Source organism: Phocoena phocoena, chromosome 15, assembly GCF_963924675.1.
Source record: "Phocoena phocoena chromosome 15, mPhoPho1.1, whole genome shotgun sequence".
NCBI classification, from domain to species: Eukaryota; Metazoa; Chordata; class Mammalia; order Artiodactyla; family Phocoenidae; genus Phocoena; species Phocoena phocoena.
Window position 1 is genome coordinate 41062102 of NC_089233.1, and position 22880 is coordinate 41084981.

The following is a 22880-nucleotide window of genomic DNA, read 5'->3' on the forward strand; positions in this document are numbered from 1 at the left end:
GGCTTTGGGTTTGTCATATATGGCCTTTATTATGTTGAGGCAAGTTCCCTGTATGCCTACTTTCTGGAGGGTTTTTATCATAAATGGGTGTTGAATTTTGTCGAAAGCTTTCTCTGCATCTATTGAGATGATCATATGCTTTTTCTCCTTCAATTTGTTAATATGGTGTATCACATTGATTGATTTGCGTATATTGAAGAATCCTTGCATATCCTGGGATAAACCCCACTTAATCATGGTGTATGATCCTTTTAATGCACTGTTGGATTCTGTTTGCTAGTATTTTGTTGAGGATTTTTGCATCCTTGTTCATCAGTGATATTAACCTGTAGTTTTCTTTCTTTGTGACATCTTTGTCTGGTTTTGGTATCAGGGTGATGGTGGCCTCGTAGAATGAGTTTGGGAGTGTTCCTCCCTCTGCTATATTTTGGAAGAGTTTGAGAAGGATAGGTGTTAACTCTTCTCTAAATGTTTGATAGAATTCTCCTGTGAAGCCATCTGGTCCTGGGCTTTTGTTTGTTGGAAGATTTTTAATCCCAGTTTCAATTTCAGTGCTTGTGATTGGTCTGTTTATATTTTCTATTTCTTCCTGGTTCAGTGTCAGAAGGTTGTGCTCTTCTAAGAATTTGTCCGTTTCTTCCAGATTGTCCATTTTATTGGCATACCGTTGCTTGTAGTAATCTCTCATGATCCTTTGTATTTCTGCAGTGTCAGTTGTTACTTCTCCTTTTTCATTACTAATTCTATTGATTTGAGTCTTCTCCCTTTTTTTTTCTTGATGAGTCTGGCTAATGGTTTATCAATTTTTGTTTATCTTCTCAGAAAACCAGCTTTTAGTTTTATTGATCTTTGCTATTGTTTCCTTCATTTCTTTTTCATTTATTTCTGATCTGATCTTTATGATTTCTTTCCTTCTGCTAACTTTGGGGTATTTTTGTTCTTCTTTCTCTATTGCTTTAGGTGTAAGGTTAGGTTGTTTATTTGAGATGTTTCTTGTTTCTTAAGGTAGGATTGCAGTACTATAAACTTCTCTCTTAGAACTGCTTTTGCTGCATTCCATAGATTTTGGGTCGTTGTGTCTCCATTGTCATTTGTTTCTAGGTATTTTTTAATTTCCTCTTTGATTTCTTCACTGATCTCTTGGTCATTAAGTAGTGTATTGTTTAGCCTCCACGTGTTTGTATTTCTTACAGATATTTTCCTGTAATTGATATCTAGTCTCATAGCGTTGTGGTTGGAAAAGATATTTGATACGATTTCAATTTTCTTAAATTTACCAAGGCTTGATTTGTGACCCAAGATATGATCTATCTTGGAGAATGTTCCATGAGCACTTGAGAAGAAAGTGTATTCTGTTGTTTTTGAATGGAATGTCCTATAAATATCAGTTAAGTCCATCTTATTTAATGTATCATTTAAAGCTTGTGTTTCCTTATTTATTTTCATTTTGGATGATCTGTCCATTGGTGAAAATGTGGTGTTAAAGTCCCCTTCTATGATTGTGTTACTGTCGATTTCCCCTTTTATGGCTGTTAGTATTTGCCTTATGTATTGAGGTGCTCCTATGTTGGGTGCATAAATATTTACAATTGTTATATCTTCTTCTTGGATTGATCCCTTGATCATCATGTAGTGTCCTTCTTTGTCTCTTGTAATAGTCTTTGTTTTAAAGTCTATTTTGTCTGAGATGAGAATTGCTACTCCAGCTTTCTTTTGATTTCCATTTGCATGGAATATCTTTTTCCATCCCCTCACTTTCAGTCTGTATGTGTCCCTAGGTCTGAGGTGGGTCTCTTTTAGACAGCATATATACGGGTCTTGTTTTTGTATCTATTCAGCCAGTCTATGTCTGTTGGTTGGAGCATTTAATCCATTTACATTTAAGGTAATTATCGATGTGTATGTTCCTATTACCATTTTCTTAATTGTTTTGGGTTTGTTATTGTAGGTCTTTTCCTTCTCTTGTGTTTCCTGCCTAGAGAAGTTCCTTTAGCATTTTTTGTAAAGCTGGATTGGTGGTGCCGAACTCTCTCAGCTTGTGCTTGTCTGTAAAGGTTTTAATTTCTCCATCAAATGTGAATGAGATCCTTGCTGGGTAGCGTAATCTTGGTCGTAGGTTTTTCTCCTTCATCTCTCTAAATATGTCCTGCCACTCCCTTCTGGCTTGCAGAGTTTCTGCTGAAAGATCAGCTGTTAACCTTATGGGGATTCCCTTGTATGTTTTTGTTTTTCCCTTGCTGCTTTTAATATTTTTCTTTGTATTTAATTTTTGATAGTTTGACTAATATGTGTCCTGGCATGTTTCTCCTTGGATTTATCCTGTATGGGACTTTCTGTGCTTCCTGGACTTGATTAACTATTTCCTTTCCCATATTAGGGAAGTTTTCAACTATAATCTCTTCAAATATTTTCTCAGTCCCTTTCTTTTTCTTCTGGGACCCCTATAATTCGAATGTTGGTGTGTTTAATGTTGTCCCAGAGGTCTCTTAGACTGTCCTCAATTCTTCTCATTCTTTTTTCTTTATTCTGCTCTGCAGTAGCTATTTCCACTATTTTATCTTCCAGTTCACTTATCCGTTCTTCTGCCTCAGTTATTCTGCTATTGATCCCTTCTAGAGAATTTTTAATTTCATTTATTGTGTTGTTCATCACTGTTCGTTTGCTCTTTAGTTCTTCTAGGTCCTTGTTAAACATTTCTTGTGTTTTCTCCATTCTATTTCCAAGATTTTGGATTATCTTTATTATCATTATTCTGAATTCCTTTTTCAGGTAGACTGCCTATTTCCTCTTCATTTGTTAGGTCTGGTGGGTTTTTACCTTGCTCCTTCATCTGCTGTGTGTTTCTCTGTCTTCTCATTTTGCTTAACCTACTGTGTTTGGGGTCTCCTTTTTGCAGGCTGCAGGTTCGTAGTTCCTGTTGTTTTTGGTGTCTGTCCCCAGTGGCTAAGGTTAGTTCAGTGGGTTGTGTAGGCTTCCTGGTGGAGGGGACTAGTGCCTGTGTTCTGTGTTCTGGTGGATGAAGCTGGATCTTGTCTTTCTGGTGGGCAGGTCCACGTCTGGTGGTGGGGTGTCTGTGGCCTTATTGTGATTTTAGGCAGACTCTCTGCTAATGGATGGGGTTGTGTTCCTGTCTTGCTAGTTGTTTGGCATAGGGTGTCCTGCACTGTAGCTTGCTGGTCATTGAGTGGAGCTGGGTCTTGACGTTGAGGTGAGATCTCTGGGAGATTTTCACCGTTTGATATTACGTAGAGCTGGGAGATCTCTTGTGCACCAGTGTCCTGAACTTGGCTCTCCCACCTCAGAGGCACAGCCCTGATGCCTGGCTGGAGCACCAAAAGCCTGTCATCCACACGGCTCAAAATAAAAGGGAGAAAAGAAAGAAAGAAAGAAAGAAGATAAAATAAAATAAAGTAAAATAAAATAAAGTTACTGAAATAAAAAATAATTATTAAAAACTTTTTTAAAGTAATAAAAAATTTAAAAAAAGAAAGAAAGAAGAGAGCAACAAAACCAAAAAAATCCACCAATGATAACAGGTGTTAAAAACTATACTAGGAAAAAACAAAAACAAAACAAACGGACAGACAGAACCCTAGGACAAATGCTAAAAGCAAAGCTATACAAACAAAATCACACACAGAGCATACACATACACAGTCACAAAAAGAGAAAAAGGTAAAAAAAAATATATATATCGTTGCTCCCAAATTCCATCACCTCAGTTTGGGATGATTTGTTGTCTATTCAGGTATTCCACAGATGCAAGGTACATCAAGTTGATTGTGGAGATTTAATCTGCTGCTCCTGAGGCTGCTGGGAGAGATTTCCCTTTCTCTTCTTTGTTCGCACAGCTCCTGGGGTTCAGCTTGGATTTGGACTCGCCTCTTCATGTAGGTCGCCTGAGGGCGTCTCTTCTTCGCTCAGACAGGATGGGGTTAAAGGAGCAGCTGCTTGGGGGGCTCTGGCTCACTCAGGCCGCGGGGAGGGAGGGGTGCGGATGCGGGGCGAGCCTGCGGCGGCAGAGGCCTACGTGATGTTGCACCAGCCTGAGGCGCGCCGTGCGTTCTCCCAGGGAAGTTGTCCTTTAAGCAGCGCTCTTAATCCCCTCTCCTCGCGCACCAGGAAACGAAGAGGCAAGAAAAAGTCTCTTGCCTTTTCGGCAGCTCTAGACTTTTTCCCGGACCCCCTCCCAGCTAGCCGTGGTGCACTAGCCCCCTTCAGGCTGTGTTCATGCTGCCAACTCCAGTCCTCTCCCTGTGCTCCGACCGAAGCCCAAGCCTCCACTCCCAGCCCCACCCGCCCCGGCGGGTGAGCAGACAAGCCTCTCGGGCTGGTGAGTGTTGGTCGGCACTGATCCTCTGTGCGGGAATCTCCCCGCTTTGCCCTCCGCACCCCTGTCGCTGTGCTCTCCTCTGCGGCTCTGAAGCTTCCCCCCTCCACCACCTGCAGTCTCCGCCCGCGAAGGGGCTTCCTAGTGTGTGGAAACGTTTCCTCCTTCATGACTCCCTCCCACTGATGCAGGTCCCGTCCCTATTCTTTTGTCTGTTTTTTCTTTTTTTCTTTTGCCCTACCCAGGTACGTGGGGAGTTTCTTGCCTTTTGGGAAGTCTGAGGTCTTCTGCCAGCGTCCAGTAGGTGTTCTGTAGGAGTTGTTCCACGTGTAGATGTGTTTCTGGTGTATTTGTGGGGAGGAAAGTGATCTCCACCTCTTACTCTTCCACCATCTTGAAGCTCAGCCAATCAATGTGATTTTTAGTAGACAGTACAGGTGTCTTAATGACTAAGAAAAAAAGGAGTTATGGAGGTCAGAAATCCAGGACACCAAACACTGGGGCTATAGGTGCTGCTGCAGTGGGCTGGCTGGGGCTTGCCTTCCCTCCGCTGCCTCCCCCGAGGCCGGGATGCAGCTGATGGTGGCGGTGCTAGTGGGCGGCTGGACTGCTGTCTGCCTGACAGACTTGGTGCTGAAAGTGACAACCTTGGGTCTAAGGCACAAGCCCACGGTACCCAGGGTCGGGGCGCAAGGCCCGAGGCCTTTTCTCTTCCCCAACCTGCACTGGAGGCAGGTGGCCGGTTCCCAGGTGCGGCCTTCCGTGGAGTAAATTAAGCAGAGCTGGTCGCAGTCAGGTTATGGCGGGTCCCACCTGGGAGGCAGACGCCGCTAGCGGGCTCGGAAGTCCGCACGCTGCCAAACCCCACTCTGCACCTGGGAGGAAAATCAAATGTCCGCCTGGAAAGGCATTGTTTTCCTTCGTTGTCTGCCTTCGCTGTCAGCCTTCTTTGTCTTTAAGGCTGCAACCCTCCAGAGACTCTGGTATTGGAAAGAATCTAAATCAAGGTCCTGTTGAGCTCTTAAGGCCCTTCTATATTGCATAAATAGACCCCTGGGCTAGATTTTATAAGAATATTTGAACAATGGCAGTCTTGTGGATTTTTATCTAATACAAAGTAATGCTTTAATTTCTCTTCTCTTTTTCTAATTCTTTTTTTAAAATTGAAGTATAGGTGACTTACAATATTACATTAGTATCAGGTATACAACATAGTGATTCAATATTTTTATAGATTATACCCCATAAAAGTTATAAAATATTGGCTATATTCCCTGTGCTGTACATTGCATCTAATTCTTGTCTTTTCATAAACATGCTTCTCACAACATGAGTTCTTCTAAAACCATCTTTTGAAATTTTAAAACTTAGATTATCAGTGGAAATGTTTTCAGTTGGAAATAAAAGAAACCCCAACTCAGAATGGCTTCAGCCATAGGGCAGTCATTGGCCTCCATAGCTGGGAAGTCTGGAGATGGGCAGGGTTTTGGGGTTTGAACCTTCGGGATCCTGGCTTCTTTCCGTGTCCACTCTGCTTCCCCCGTGTCCCCCAGCCTGAAGTTGGCGTCCCTCATGTCGGCCTGATGGCTGACACCTGTGATCACCACAGGGGGGGAGCTGGCAGCAGGTGGGCTTTCTTTCCCAGAGGCCACAGGTCCACGCCCCCCTCATTCACCCTGTTCTTGACGTTGAGTGTGCAGGGTGTGCCCGCCCCCATCCAAGGTGCTGGGGAAGCAAAAGTGACCCAAACCGACAAAAACCCTCGCCCTTATGGTGCCTGCACTCCAGGTGGAGGAGAAAGACATAAAGAAAGAAGAGCGAGAAGACACAGTGTGTGTAAGCATGAGGGTGACCGCAAAGAGGGATGAGAGATGCAGGTGCGCGGTGGGGTGGGGGGGAAGGAGGCAGGGGAACAGCCAGGTGGGCACGGCCCTCCACACCCACGGTTTTCCTGCCGTGGCTTTAAAATACATCATGTCCTTCCATTGTTTTTGTTTCACTTCTCTTGACATTTGGGATGGATCGTTCATGCCCTTAAGTTTGGTTACTCTAAATTTCATGACCTCGTGTCCTGGTCTCCCACCCAATCGCGTTCCTCTTCCCTTGGGAAGTTATATTTGTGTCTGTCACCTGCCCTTTGGCCATGCTGCTGAGCACGGGGACAAATCACTAACTCAGTCACTCGCAATGCCACCTCTCTCATCAACAGATTCCACGCGAGGGCCCCTCTCGTTTCCTTTGTGGCTGCTGGTCTTTGAGAGGACGGTTCTCAATATTTATGTTAGCTTTCATTTGGAATGTGCATAAACTAAATGCTTTTTAACATTGTACTTCACTGAGTGATCTCTGGGATGTTTCCACATGTAACCTGAGGCTGGTACAAGAACGTCTTTCCTTTTCCTTCTGCTGCCCGTCCTTCATCATCACCCCGGCTCTCCTCCTTCTTTATTCATGAGCAGAGGACACATTTGGGTGAACCAGCCACTTATTCCATCTTCCTGCCCTTCCAAACCATGTTTTTCTGAAATTTGCCGTTTTTAATTTAGGAGACTATGTTTAGAACTTACTCATCCAACTGATATTTACTGTGTCAGAAATGATTTTCTGTGAATAAATATTGACAGCTAAGTTGAGTCATACCACCAATTGTCAACTTTGCTCAGCAAATAAAAATGCCGTTAGGTAGTTGGCTTTTAAATGTTTCCTTCCCTCAGTATTTTTGTTTTATGTGTTTTTCCGTGGGTGACTCACTCATGCCTGGTTGTCACCTTTTTCTAGGACGTCACCGTTATACCTATTTTGGGCTCATGTTGTCGCGGAGGGTGTTTTAGGGATATCAGTCTTTCTGGTGCTTTTAATCAGCTTCCTTGAAGGCAAGAGGAACTTTATTTTGTGGTTATTGTTTTGTTTTGTTGTTCGGATTAAACTGAAATGCTGATGGCTGCCGAATTATTTTATGTTTCTATTACATAGATCACTCCTTTGGAATTCAGAAAGACTCAAATTACTTTTTCTTCTTTCCATCATTTAGTTTTAATTTACTGGCATCAAAAAATTGCCCTATATTCTGCAAGGCCAAGGGACGACACACACATAGACTGCTAGGTGTCTAAAATCATTCATTTGTTCAACTTAGGGTCGAAAAATCAACTGTTAAATCTTTTCCCTTCTATTTGTATGTATGATTTTCTGTTTTGTTATGCATGCAGTCTGATTAAATGCTATAAATTCTGACCTTTGAGACCAGAGTCTGCCAAAAGCAGGAGAAGAAAAACTCCTGGGAATCAAAACTTTCCAGACCCAAGAAGGGACCAGTGGGCAAGGGCGACATCATTTCTTCCTGGAGAGGCTAGATTTCCCCAGGCATCCAAGCACATCAGAGGGAGGACGTGTGAGAGAGTAGTGCCGTGGGGAGGTGAAGCACCACGGGGAAGGGTCAGGAAACATGGGAGCCCCATGCAGGACCCCTCGGGAGACCTTGCTTTTTCTGTGGCTGAAGGAAGCCCTGTGGATGGATGAGGACAGCCACAGCAAAGTGCCTCTCTGATTCAAGGTGGCTTTAGAACCACGTGTGAGCCCTTGAGGAAAGAATGGCTAAACCATCCTGGTGACTGAGCACGTGTTCACTTTCAGGAAGGTCGTGCAAGGCGACCTGTATAACAGGTGGGAGCTGGGGACGTGGTTTCCTTCCTGGTTCCGCACCTGGATATGGGAGAGAGGAAGGGGCTCAGTATAGAGGTTATAATGAAAGAATGAATATCAGAAACTCCTCATTCCAAACTTGTGGAGAGATGAAAGTGGGACCACGTTTAGGTATATCTGGTGGGCCCGCCCTCTGTTTCAGTCCCGCCAGGCCCCAATTCTGATATGTAAACATCAAAATGAACTTTGTCTCTTTGGATATTTATTTAGCACATTAAAAGTTCATTCCACAGAAGGTCTTGACATCATTTTGCAAACCCTCAATTGACTATTCTTAATCTTTATGATTTATCTGAAAATATGGCAAGAAATAAAGATAGCTGCTCGATAATTTGACAGTAAATGCAGTCTCCTTTTGGTGTGTGCATGCGTGTGTGACATCCATATATATTTCAAGAAAAATTTCATTTTAATTAAGGATCGCACATGTTGAGAATAAAATACTAAGCATCCTTACAACTTTTTTTTTTAACATCTTTATTGGAGTATAATTGCTTTACAATGTTGAGTTCGTTTCTGCTACAACTTTCTTTTGAAGTCATTTTATTTTTCCAGAGGCCCTCTACGGCTAAAACACAGACTGAGGTCTGCGTAACACCCGTCCATTTCTAACCTCATTCTCATCATTTAAAATTTGAAGGGATTTCAGAATTACTTCTCTGAAGATAGTTCTGGAATCAATAGTAGGTCAGCTCCACGAGGGCAGGCCTTGTGGACTGTCTTATTCCCAACACCCAGGACATGCTGGGCACGCAGCGAATGTTGAGTCAGCGTCTGGCTGACTGAGTCAGAATGACTGACTGAGTCATTCTCAATAAAGCCGCCTGAATCGTTGATTTTTAAGGCATGCATTTTAATTGAGGATCTGTTTCTTATGCATATTAATTTTTCTCTTTTTCTGGGTGCTCCTGTCAATTGCCACATAAAAGCAATTAGGACACATACCTATTGCCACAGTTTCCCTTTTGCCGTCTCTAGGTCCCCATCATCTTATTCCTGGTAAAAGCAGAACTAACAGGCTCCTGATGTGTAAGCAGGTCGTATCCACACCAGCCACTTGCCTTAGAGCCCTGGTGAAGAGGTCACTTGTGGAGCAAAACTACATTCTGCTTTTTGAGCTAAGCGGAAAACAATTGAAAAATAGCGTTCAGAGGCAAACACGAAGCAATAGAGAGCAGCCTTTTCCAATAGAACTACGGAGTGAGCCGCAGAGTATGTGATTTTAAGTGTTCTAATAGCCTCAGTAATTTAAAAATCAAAAAGAAGTAGGCAAAACTAATCGTAATATTTATCAGTTAACCCTTTGTAGTCAAAATATTATTGCTTTCAAATATAATCAGTATAAAAATGTATCAGTGAGATCGTCTGCATTCTCGTTTGCGGCCAAGTCTGCAGAATTCAGTGGGTATCTTGCATGGACAGCACATCTGGATCCAGAGATGCTACCTTTCAACGCTCAGCAGCCACGTGTGGCTTGTGGCCTCCAGACTGGACAGCATGGCCTTAGAGCAGGGCACAGACATGCCGCTGCTGCTCAGTCCTCCCCTGAAAGTCCAGGAACTTTCATGTAAATTGTGAAACACTCTTCTTTGGCAAATGTAAGTAGCAGAGGTGAGAGCTTCACAATATAACACAAAATGGTTGTGTTCCCTAATCGACAGTAGATTTTCAAGGACAAACAAATGAAATAACGTTTGAGTTTTTGTGATACTTGGCAGTAAAATGGCCCCTTTCCCTTTGAACATGTGAGCACTGCTGTGCGCTAGGAAGAGCCCTGGGCTTTCAGAGTGGACCATGATGTGGTCTGAGCTGTGAGCCTGGCTTGGGGAGGGTAGGGTGGAGGGGGACGATGCCCACAACCCAGAGAGCAAAGGCCAGCACAGTGGCTCCCCTAACACTCTTAATAACTCAGTTGTAGTGTTTGTCATGCACAGAAGCCTGGGGGAAATGCTCTGGCCGTCTACATGCAAACTGTATAACTCACTCATTCAACAGATGTTACTTGAGCACCTACTATGTGCCAGGTGTTGGTCTGGCCAAGGAGAGGCAGCAGGGAGCAAACAGACCCAAATTCTTATCCTCGTGAAGTTTTACTTTAGTGAGAGGGGACAAGCAATGAACAAAATAAATAGAAGGTAAGAAGTACTATGGAGAAAAATACGAGATGAGTCAGAGGAGAGATCCCAGAGGAGGGGTGCTCAGCCATCCTAGGACTTTGGGAATCATTGCTGAGGCCCTTAACCTTGGTCCACGGGGAGAATTCAGGAGAAAACCGCATCTTTATTTTTATTAAGGCTTAACATAAAATCTAGCATTTCCTTCCATTGTAAAAGTAGGCAACAAACCACAATAGTATCAGTAGCACCTGTAACTTTCTCTTCCATTGAAACAACAGGTATTTTCCTATCCTGTCATATCGTGGGATTTGCAGATATCTGCAAATGTTGCTTAAGGCGTATGCTTATTTATACAGCAAAAGTATGGAGATTATTAGATCACTGCTGAGTCATGTCGTTTAATGAGGCTATAGAGTGTAATCCTACATATTTTATTTTGTGCATTTAAAAACACTTTTCTGAGAGGGGTCCTTGGCATAAAAGAGCTTAAAACCCCTGCATTTACTGAGATTTGAGTAGAAGAGTGGTATGATCTGACTTAGCTTTTTATTTATTTATTTATTTTGCCCGCGTTGGGCCTTCGTTGCTGCACTGGGGCTTTGTCTACTTGCGGCAAGCGGGGGCTACTCTTCGTTGCGGTGCATGGGCTTCTCATTGCGGTGGCTTCTCTTGTTGTGGAGCACGGGCTGTAGGCACATGGGCTTCTGTAGTTGCTGCACGCAGGCTCAGTAGTTGTGGCATGCAGGCCCTAGAGCTCACGGGCTTCAGTAGTTGCAGCTCGCGGGCTCTGGGGTGTGTGGCCTTCAGTAGTTGTGGCACACGAGCTCAGTAGTTGTGGCTCGCAGGCTCTAGAGCACAGGCTCAGTAGTTGTGGCGCACAGGCTTAGCTGCTCCACAACATGTGGGATCTTCCCAGACCAGGGATCGAACCCGTGTCCCCTGCCTTGGCAGGCAGGTTCTTAACCACTGCACCACCAGGGAAGTACTGACCTAGCATTTTATAAGCATCACTCTACCTGCTTTGTTGAGGATGAGTGTCGGGCGGCAGAGGTGGGAGTGAGGAAGACCCATCGAGGTGCTGCTGCAGCAGCCCAGGCAAGAGGTACTGGTGGCTGCGCCAGCATCCGAGGTCATGAGAAGTGGTTGGGTTCTGGGTGCATTTTCAGGGCGAGCCAGCTGACGTGCTGCCGGGAAGTGAGGCGTGCGAGAAAGAGAACCAAGACTAAGCCAAGGGTTTGGGCCTGAACCACAGGAAGGATGGAGCAGCCATTGACTAAGCTGCCAGAGGCTCTGGGATGGTAAGAGCGAGATGACAGGTAGAGGGCCTGGTGTTTTCATTTGGGAGAAGCAAGATCCTTTAGATTAACTTTATCCAGATCTTCAACAGTATTTTATATCTTTTGCCCGATACCAATTTGTGAGCAAAGTGTCTCAAACTCTAGCAATATGATGGTGGGATTCGTCTTATTCTTGTCATAGTTATGTCAGTTTTTTAATTCAGTATTCTGAAATTATATTGTTAGATCTCTACAGATTTGATATTGTTATATCTTCCTAGTGAACTTTTACTTTTATAGTTAAAGACCCTCTTTTCCTCATAATGCTTTTTGCCTTGGGGTCTAACTTACCTGATACTATGTGCTGCACCAGCTTATTCTTTTGACTTTTCATCGCCATTCCCCTGTCCTTTTCCCTTCATCTTTCTCTGGTATTGTATATATGTGTATTTTGTAACAGCTTTATTGAGGTATAATTCACACTATACAATTCACCCACTCAGAGTGTACAGTTCTGTTGTTTTTAGTACATTCTCAATTCATCACCCCAAAGGATACCCCTTACCCATGCTGCAGTCACCCCTGTCCCCTTGTCCCCCCCAGCCCCCAGCAGCTAATCTACATCCTGTCTCTATACACTTGCCTATTATGGGCATTTCATATAAATGGAATGAAAGTATGTGGCCTTCTTTCACTTTTCAAGGTTCATCCCTGCTGTAGCCTGTGTCAGTACTCATTCCCATTTGTGGCTGAATAATATTCCAGTGTATGGATAGACCACATATTGTGTATCCCTTCAGAAGTTGATGAACATTTGGGTTCTTTCCATTTTTGGGAACTATTATGGATAATGTTGCTACGAACATTCACGAACAAGGTTTCCTGTGAACATATGGTCTTACTTCCCTTGGGTATTTTCCTAGTACTTTTGTGGTCTTGTTTTTTACATTTATATCTTTAATTCTTACTGTGAACATATGGTCTTACTTCCCTTGGGTATTTTCCTAGTACTTTTGTGGTCTTGTTTTTTACATTTATATCTTTAATTCATCTGAGCTAGATTTTGGCATAAGGTGGCCATATCAGAATCAAGTTCTTACCTTACCCTTAAAAATTGCTCATACTATTTGTATTATTAATGTGATAGTAAATTGACCATCTTTCTATCAGTTAATTATAGATGTAGATTGTTCTTGGCAAATAGAACGGAAGCAGGCATTAAAATGTAAGCACAAATATTCACTACAAGTGAAAGCTAAGTAGGTTAGAGTATTTCACTTTATTAATAGTAGGAGGAGTAGCCCTGCTCTATTTGGTAATAACACCCCAATGACTGGAGAGCATGCATTATATGAACCCTACATCGTATGCCGGGCCCATTACAAAACGAAAATGTGGGACTCCAGCCTAAGGTGGAGAGGTCATGTCCCCCTCGCATACGCCCACGGCTCCATCCCGTGGCAAACAGGCACCGGCATGCCCTACATACCTGGGCACGGGGTGGGCTAGAGTTCCACACTGAGTTGCCTGCCGAAAACAGCGTGGCACTGCCTGCCCTGGGGGGGACCCTGGGTGAGGACGGCCACCACCCTGCTCTGATTAGACTCCAGGAGCACACACCTGACCTCGATCCTCCCCATGCCCGTGTCCAGGACCCCAGTGAGGGTGGAGCGGGATGGTTCAACATGGGGCTCCCCGATGCAACCCAGTCGTCACCCCTGGCAGAGGGTGGCAGCAGTCACAGGGCAGGGTCGGGGAGGTGCCAGGGGCAAGGTACAGATGGGGGAGAAACCATCACGGGTGCTGGTGCGAGGTGGGTACCACGTGTGAACCAAGGCTCCAAGCCCCGGACGTGCTCCACTGTCCTACTTGACTTCACGTAAAAACACGAAATCAAAAATAAAATTAGTAAGAATTTTGAGACTCATGAAGCCCGCCTGGGTTCAGTGTAATTTTTTAAACTTCTTAACGTACTTTGAAAACTGGGGGAAGAATTTGGCTTGAGGTACAATGTAAATATGACATAAAGCATGGTGCTGAACATTTTAAATTAAATAAATTTAAAGTGTGACATTGTGTTGTCTGGTTAATGGGTATAATCAGTGATTTTCTTAACCTTATTCTTTGTACTTTTAAAATTAATTTTATTTTTTTGAATTGTAATAAAATTGCTTTACAATGTCGTGTTCGTTTCTACTGTACAATGAAATGAATCAGCTATGTGTATACCTATATCCCCTCCCTATTAGACCTCCCTCCCACCCATCTAGGTTGTCACAGAGCACCAAGCTGAGCTCCCTGCACCGTACAGCAGGTTCCCACTAGCTACCTATTTTACACATGGTAGTGTATTTATGTCAAACCTAATCTCCCAATTCGTCCCCCCCGCGCTTCCCCACTGTGTCCACATGTCTGTTCTCTACGTCTACATCTGTATTCCTGCCCTACAAATAGGTTCCTCTGTACCATTTTTCTAGATTCCATGTATATGCGTTAATATACAATATTTGTTGTTCTCTTTCCGGCTTACTTCACTCTGTATGGCCGTCTCTAGGTCTATCCACATCTCTACAAATCACCCAACTTCTTTCCTTTATATGGCTGAGTAATACTCCATTGTATATATGTACCACATCTTCTTTATCCATTCATCTATCATTGGACATTTAGGTTGTTTCATGTCCTGGCTATTGTAAATAGTGCTGCAATGAACACTGGGGTACATGTGTCCTTTTGAATTACGGTTTTTTTAGGGTGTATGTCCAGTAGTGGGATTGCTGGGTCACAAGGTAGTTCTATTTTTAGATTTTTAAGTAACCTCCATACTGTTCTCCATAGTGGCTATACCAATTTACATTCCCACCAACAGTGCAAAAGGGTTCCCTTTTCTCCACACCCTCTCCAGCATTTATTGTTTGTAGATTTTTTGATGATGGCCATTCTGACTGGTGTGAGGTGATACCTCATTGTAGTTTTGATTTGCATTTCTCTAATAACTAAGTGATGTTGAGCATCTTTTCATGTGCTTCTTGGCCATCTGTATGTCTTCTTTGGTGAAATGTCTATTTAGGTCTTCCGCCCATTTATTAATTGGGTTTGTTTTTTTGATACTGAGCTCCATGAGCTGTTTGTATATTTTGGAGATTAATCCTTTGTTCATTGCTTCGTTTGCAAATATTTTCTCCCATTCTGAGGGTTGTCTTTTCGTCTTGCTTATGGTTTCCTTTGCTGTGCAAAGCTTTTAAGTTTAATTAGGTTCCATTTGTTTGTTTTTATTTTCATTACTCTAGGAGGTGGGTCAAAAAAGATCTTGCTGTAATTTATGTCAAAGAATGTTTTTCTTATGTTTTCCTCTAAGAGTTTTATAGTCTCTGGTGTTACATTTAGGTCTTTAATCCATTTGGAGTTTATTTTTGTGTATGGTGTTAGGTAGCGTTCTAATTTCATTCTTTTACATGTAGCTGTCCAGTTTTCCCAGCACTACTTATTGAAGAGGCTGTCTTTTCTCCATTGTGTGTTCTTGCCTCCTTAATCATAAATTCGGTGACCATATGTGCATGGGTTTATCTCTGGGCTTTCTTTCCCATACCATTGATCTATATTTCTGTTTTTGGGCCAGTACCATACTGTCTTGATTACTGTAGCTTTGTAGTATAGTTTAAAGTCGGGGAGCCTGATTCCTCCAGCTCCATTTTTCTTTCTCAAGATTGTTTTGGCTATTTGGGGTCTTTTGTGTTTCCATACAAATTGTAAAACTTTTTGTTCTAATTCTGTGAAGAATGCCATTGGTAGTTTAGTAGGGATTGCATTGAATCTGTAGAGTGCTATGGGTAGTATAGTCATTTCCACAATATTGAGTCTTCCAATCCAAGAATATGGCATATTTCTCCATCTGTTTATGTCATCTCAGATTTCTTTCATCAGCTTTTTATAGTTTTCTGAGTACAAGTCTTTTGCCTCCTTAGGTCGGTTATTCCTAGGTATTTTATTCTTTTTTTTTTTTTTTTTTTTGCAGTGGTAAATGGGATTGTTTCCTTAATTTCTCTTTCTGATTTTTCATTGTTAGTGTATAGCAATGCAAGAGATTTCTGTGCATTAACTTTGTATCCCACAACCTTACCAAATTTCGTTGATTAGTTCTAATAGTTTTATAATGGCATCTTTAGGATTTTCTATGTATAGTATCATGTCATCTGCAAACAGTGACAGTTTTACTTCTTCTTTTCCAATTTGTATTCCTTTTATTTCTTTTTCTTCTCTGATTTCCGTGGCTAGGACTTCCAAAACTATGTTGAATAAGAGTGGCAAGAGTAGACAGCCTTGTGCTGTTCCTGATCTTAGAGGAAATGCTTTCAGTTTTTCACCATTGAGTATGATGTTTGCTGTGGGTTTGTCATATATGGCCTTTATTATGTTGAGGTAGATTCCCTCTATGCCCATTTTCTGGAGAGTTTTTATCATAAATGGGTGTTGTATTTTGTCAAAAGCTTTTTCCTTGTCTATTTAGATGATCATATGGCTTTATTCCTTAATTTGATAATATTGTGTATCGTGTTGGTTGATTTGCATATATTGAAGAATCGTTGTGTTCCTGGGATAAATCCCACTTGATCATGGTGTATGATCCTTTTAATGTGTTGTTGGATTCTGTTTGCTAGTATTCTGTTCACGATTTTTGCATCTATATTCATCAGTGATATTGACCTGTAATTTTCATTTTTTGTGATATCTTTGTCTGGTTTTGGTATCAGGGTGATGGTGGCTTTGTAGAACGAATTTGGAAGTGTTCCTCCCTCTGCAATTTTGGGGAAGAATTTGGGAAGGATGGATTTTAGCTCTTCTCTAAATGTTTGATAGAATTATTCTGTGAAGCCATCTGGTCCTGGGCTTTTGTTTGCTGGAAGATTTTTTTGTTTGTTTTTTTGTTTGTTTTTTGTGGTACGTGGGCCTCTCACTCTTGTGGCCTCTCCCATCGTGGAGTACAGGCTCCGGATGCGCAGGCTCAGCAGCCATGGCTCACAGGCCTAGCTGCTCCGCGGCACGTGGGATCTTCCCGGACCGGGGCACGAACCTGTGTCCCCTGCGTCGGCAGGCGGACTCTCGACCACTGCGCCACCAGGGAAGCCCTGTTGGAAGAGTTTTAATCACAGTTTCAGTTTCATTAGTTGTGATAGTTCGGCTTCTATTTTCTAATTCTTCCTGGTTCAGTCTTGGAAAATTGTACCTTTCCAAGAATTTGTCCATTTCTTCCAGGTTGTCCATTTTATTGGCATATAGTCGTTTGTAGTAGTCTCTTATAATCCTTTGTATTTCTGCGGTGTCAGTTGTGATTTCTCCTTTTTCATTTATAATTTTATTGATTTGAGTCCTCTCCCTTTTTTTCTTGATGAGTATAGCTAAAGTTTTATCAATTTTATCTTCTCAAAGAACAAACTTTTAATTTTATTGATATTTGCTATTGTTTTCTTCATTTCTATTTCACTTATTTCTGCTCTGATCTTTATGATTTCCTTCCTTCTTCTGACTTTGGGTTTTCTTTGTTTTTCTTTCTCTTTTTAAAATTTTTATTTTTAAATTATTTTAAAATTAAAAAAATTGAAATATAGTTGATTTACAATGTTTGCACTTTTTAAAATGTGTGTTTTCCAGGTTTTCTAGAATGAAGAATTACTTTTGTAGTTAATCAAACCCCAATGTTATATAAAAAATATTTTACCAGATATTATTTTATATAAGTGTGATCTGTTACAATTCTGTCTCCATTTGGGTGGAGGATGGAATACATATTTTAGTATGTTAACCTGAAAAAGAAAATGTGTCTCTCCTTACCCAGGACCATTAAAATAAGATTAGCCACTCTCTTGGATACTCCTGGTGTTGAAAATCTCGTCAGCACCCTCATGCTGGGTAAAAGCATATTGGAAGATTTACAGCAGTACAACGAGGCTCGCAGGGACCCTGTAAGTACCTGCTATGACCAGACTGACTTCTTTTCCTCATGTTTTGGGACCATTATGACCCATGTACATTCAACCCCGAAGTTTCCTTGGACCTAGTTGGAGAATCGTGTGGTGGGGAGAGGCAGAGGTGGGGTTGGAAGGTGGGAGGGAGAAGAAAAGAACAAGGAAACTGAGGTTTAAGGAAGTGGGGCTATTCTTCTCACTAGTGGCCCTATGAGGGCTGATCAGATGCCCTAAATTCTTATCACGGGACTAGAAAATTTGAACTCGATCTAGACAAATATAACAAAATTAGATCTCAGTGCTTGGAATAGGCAAATCTGACCAAGGTTAGTGGATCCTTGGGGTGCCTGGTGCCCATCCCAGCAGCACCCCATTTTGCCCTTCTGGGTGATGGGTCTGTCCATACCCTTGAAGATGCTGGCTGCATCCTCAAGGATTGGATTGGCTGGGAAGATCCTGTATGACCAATGCTGGGTTCTCTTTCTAGTACAGTTAACTGTACTGTACTTTTGCCATTGCAGAGGGCAAGCTAGCAGTGGTCCTTAACGTCATCACTGCTTTCTTAAGGACCAGGCCGGTTAACTTCACCAGACATGGAACAATGCATGTAGCTAGGGAAATGCTTAATTACTTCTTCATGAATTTTATTAAAAAGATTTTTTCACTGAATCATAACCAATAAAAAGTTTGATGGCTTTCACAGTTTGAATATGCCACATAACGAGCACCTGTTTCAGGAAACAGACTGACCCCAGCCCACTGGAAGTCCCTTTCAAGCTCTCATTTAGTCACTCTTCCCCCAGTTAGTACCACCTTGACTTCTAAGACCATAGATGCCTGTCTTTGGAGCTTATTTAAAGGGATCATACAGTGTGTTTTCTGACATCTAGCCTCTTTTGCTCAGCAGTGATTGTGAGATTCATCCACATTGTGCTGTAAAGTATTGCTACTTCATTGCATGAATATACCTCAATGTATTTCTTCATTCCACCTCTGGGGTCATCTGGCGAGTTCCCAGTTATGGGCTCTTTTGGATAAACCTCTCAGTTAATTTTAAACTCATCAAGAGGGAGACAACAAACACTAAACATGGTGAGATGTTTAATATTTATAAAGGCATTGAATTAAAGTAAAACTTCCCTCCAGCACATGTTTTTTGTTTGTTTGTTTTGGTTTGTCTTGGTCTCTTTGTTTCTTTTTTTGTTTGTTCCTTCCCTCCTGGCTCGCTGACACAGGGGTCTCCAAGACACATGCAGGGAGTCTATGAGGTAAAAACTATGCTCAGAGTAAGAGTAAGAAATTATTTTCCTTTTCCACTGAATTGATATTCAGCGGAAAGGCAATGGTGGGCAAAACCTCAGGGAACTCAGTGTGGATTGAAGCAGTGTCACCAAACTTCCCAGTGGCCTTCGAGTTTGCTGCGATGCACTCACAGCAACAACAGGAACAGAAAATCCACAACGGGATGTCACTGTGCACCAGGAGAATGGCTAAAACAAAGAAGAGTGACACCACTCAGGTGTGGCGAAGGTGCGGGGAAACTGGATCACTCCTATGCTGCTGGTGGGAATGTGAAATGGTACCCCTGCTCTGGAGAACATTTTGGCTGTTTCTTAAAAAACAAAAAACATGCAACAGTTATCTCTGAGCATTTATCGCAGAGAAATGAAGACTTGGTCACAAATGTTCACAGCAGCTGGAATCAGCCCAGATGTCCTCCAACAGGGGAATGGGTAGGGTGAGCTGTGGCAATTCCATGCCATGGAATAGTGCTCAACAGTGCAAAGGGACGCACCAGTTTTGTTTGTTTGTTTGTTTAAGTATAGTTGATTTATAATGTTGTGTTAGTTTCAGGTACAGCAAAGTGATTCAGATAAATATATGTGTATCTATACAGTAAGTCCTTGTTGTTTATATATTTTATATATAGTAAGTAGTGTGTATCTGTTAATCCCAGACTCTTAATTTATCCCTCCCTCCCCTTTCCCCTTTGGTAACCATAAGATTGTTTTCTATGTCTGTGAGTCTGTTTCTGTTTTGTAAATAAGTTCATTTGTATCATTTTTTTTTAGATTCCACAAATAAGTGATATCATATGGTATTTGTCTTTCTCTGATTTACTTCACTTACTATGGTAATCTCTAGGTCCATCCATGTTGCTGCAAATGGCAAAATTTCATTCTTTTTTATGGCTGAGTAATATTCCATTGTATATACGTACCACATCTTCTTTATCCATTCATCTGTTGGTGGACATTTAGATTGCTTCCATGTCGTGGCTATTGTCAGTAGTGCTGCTGTGAACATCGGGGTGAATGTATGTTTTCAAATTAGAGTTTTCATCTTTTCTGGATATATGCCCAGAAGTGGGATTGCTGGATCATATGGTAGTTAGTTCTACTTTTAGTTTTTTAGGGACCCTCCATACTATTCAGGAATGCACTGTTGATTCATATATCAGCTTGGGTGGATGTCCAGAGAATTATGCTAAATGGAAAAATAAGCCAGTCCCTAGAGGTTACATACTGTATGATTTCACTTATATGACATTTTTGAAATGACAACATTTTAGAACTGGAGAACAGATCGTTTGTTGCCAGGGTTAAGGATGGAAGTGGGGCAGGAGGCAGGTAGCTGTGGTATAATAGGCAACCCACAAAATCCTTGTGTTGGAACTGTTCAGTATCTTGACTGCAGTGGTGGACATATGAACCTACACAGCGGATAAAATTGCATAGATCTTAATACGCACACACGTGGGTGCGTGCGCGCATGCGAAATGGTATCAGTGTGGGTTCCCTGCTTGTCATATGATACTAGTGTTTTGCAAAGGTTACCATTATGGGATACTGGGCAAAGTGTAGAAGGAATCTCTCTGTATTGTTTTTTACAACTGCTGGTGAATCTGCAACTATCTCCATAAACATTTAATTAAAATTCAAACAAAAGGGAAAGCCAGTTTCCCTTGAAGCTGTAAACATTAGCTTACTAACTCTTAGCCCTTGAGTACATGTATTTGCAGTATTCTGTGTAGCAAAATGAGACGTGCGCACACCGCTCTTGGCTGCAGACTGAAGTATATTGGTTGTTTCAAGAAAAATGTTTCTGCAGTTGTTTGAATTGCAGGCTGAAGCAGCACCGTTGTCACGGAACAGCTGGCAGACAAAATATGGTAATTCAGTCCTGGGGAGTTGGCAGACTTTTTCTTAAAAATGAGTGAGGTGAGAGTGTCACTCCAGAGAAACAACTGACAGCATGTGTTCCCCCATGATAAAGTCCATGCTTTCAAGAAAGAATTAGACTTTTAGAAAGTCAGTATCTGCCATCATGAGCTTGACAGCTTCCCAAAACCTAAAAAAACTTTTTCTGATGAGACTGGCGGTGATATTACCAAACACAATGTTTTGATATTTTGTAATGAAATAGGTCAACGTTTGGAAAATCTGCATAAGCTTGGTGAATCAATATTTTCCAGATAGACAGTACACGATGTTACAAAATCATGCATGGGTAAAAGATTCAAAGTGCAAAAGAGACCAATACATTTTAATGTAGTAGGGTATACAAAGTTCACTGACATGGCTTCAGAGCCACATTGCAACTTATCTTTAAAACACTACTTACTACATGTTGAGTTTTGGTGGCGCATCAAAGGAGAATATCCATAATTATCTGAAAATATTATTTAAATACTTCTCCCTTTTCCAACTATGTATCTTTGTGAAGACAGATTTTTTTTTGCGTATATTTCAACCAAAATAACATGTTACAACAGATTGAATACAATACAGAAGTAGGTGTGAGAATCCAGCCGTCTTCCATTGAGCCAGATATTCAAGAGATTTGCAAAAATATGAAACAATGCTACTCTTCTCTCTAAATATTTTTATCAAACTAAAACATGTGCTTTAATTAATAAATTCAACAAAAATTAATCAAAGAATTCAAAATTTTCTCAGTTTTAATTTCTAATATAGAAAATAGTGGTAGACATTACATACATGAACCAAAGCTCTTTAGCATCCTCAGGACGCAGGGGGCCTGGGATGACAGTGTTTGAGAACCACTGATGTCATGCTAAAGAAAGCAGATTCCCAGTCAAAGGAATGTGGTTTGAATCAATAGATCCATCCCGTACCAGCTGGAGATCTTGGCAAGGCAGCCTCCCAGGGCTTATTTTCTCGTAAATGAAGTAGAGATGTAATGGTAATACTTACTTCAGAGGGGTTGAAGTGAGGGTTAAACGCATACAAAGAGGGCATTTAACCTATTACCTGGCCCAGAGGTAAGTGGTGATAGGATGGTGGCTTTATCGTTGTCGTTATGTGATCATGGTTGAAACCCTTTATTGACAGCTAACGGAAACACTAATAGCAATATTTTTTAGGGTCTTAAAATATCTGCTTCTCTTGTCAGGATGGAACTCCACTGCAGGCATTTGTAGCCGAAGTTGCAGAACAAGTAGTTGGCATTGCAGTGATCAGAGATGAAATGGTAAATTGTGAAGTGGATACTACTTCCCTTGATTGTGCCTTTTCCTCTCGTGAATTAGCACACAATGCCTCTTTTGAAGTTTCATTTTTACTTATTTAGGATGAATGTCTTCTTTTTCTGAAGGCTGTAGATCTGCTTGCATCCCACTGGGCAGCCTTTCAAGTCTCCATTTTTTTTTCGGTTCAAAATGTTTAAAATATTACGAAGAGTACATGAAAACATTCACCATCTAAAAATTCAAATAACCTTCCACCACCAAAAACAAGTCCCAGCTCCCTCCCCAAAGGATTACCACTATTGAGAGTTAGGCATTTATCCCTTCCAGCGTTCTTCCTTGCACTTATTTTCATGCATCGTGTGCGTGCGGGCGTGTGTGTGTAAGTGGACATCTAATTTTATTTTGTCCCAGTGCACAGCCAATTATTCCAAAGTATTTATTACTGAGTAGTCCATTCTTTCCCTACTGATTTAAAATGCTGCCTTTATATTATTAAATTTCCATGTGTCTGTGTCTATTTTTACTCTCTGTTCTGTTCCATGGATTTATTTGTTGATATCTATTGCACTATCACGTGCTTTGGTATCTGGTGGGGAAGTCTTCTCATATTTATATTTTTTGCCTAAAGTTTCTTGGTTAAACTTGGGTGTTTTCTTTTCCAGATAAACCTTGTAATACTTACTATGAATTTATTTGTGCCTATGTAGATTTTACAGAACAATTTAGGCAGAACTGATAATTATAATATTGAGACTTCCCTTCTGGGAACATGGCTTCTGGAAGATACCCTTTCTCATGTTAAGGAGCTTCTCTCCTATTTCTAGTTTACTAAAAGTTTTTGTTACGCATGGGTGTTGAATTTTATTAAATGTGTTTCGGCATTTATTGAGGTGTTCGTATGACTTTATTTCTCTAATGTGTTCAAACTATCCTTGTTCTTGGATTCATTTCTCTTTTGATTCAATATATCTTTAAGGATTCTTGGAGAGTGAGTGGAAG

At 41.5% G+C, this 22880-nt stretch overlaps 1 protein-coding gene across 1 annotated transcript in view; it reads left to right on the top strand.

Annotated features, from left to right (window-relative positions):
- CFAP61 (cilia and flagella associated protein 61) overlaps positions 1-22880 on the top strand; it is a 250975-nt gene that overhangs the window by 87852 nt on the left and 140243 nt on the right. The window contains exons 13-14 of the mRNA XM_065892819.1: positions 17260-17386; positions 21806-21883. Of these exons, the coding sequence (XP_065748891.1) occupies positions 17260-17386; positions 21806-21883 (205 nt within the window). The remainder of the gene's footprint in view (positions 1-17259; positions 17387-21805; positions 21884-22880) is intronic.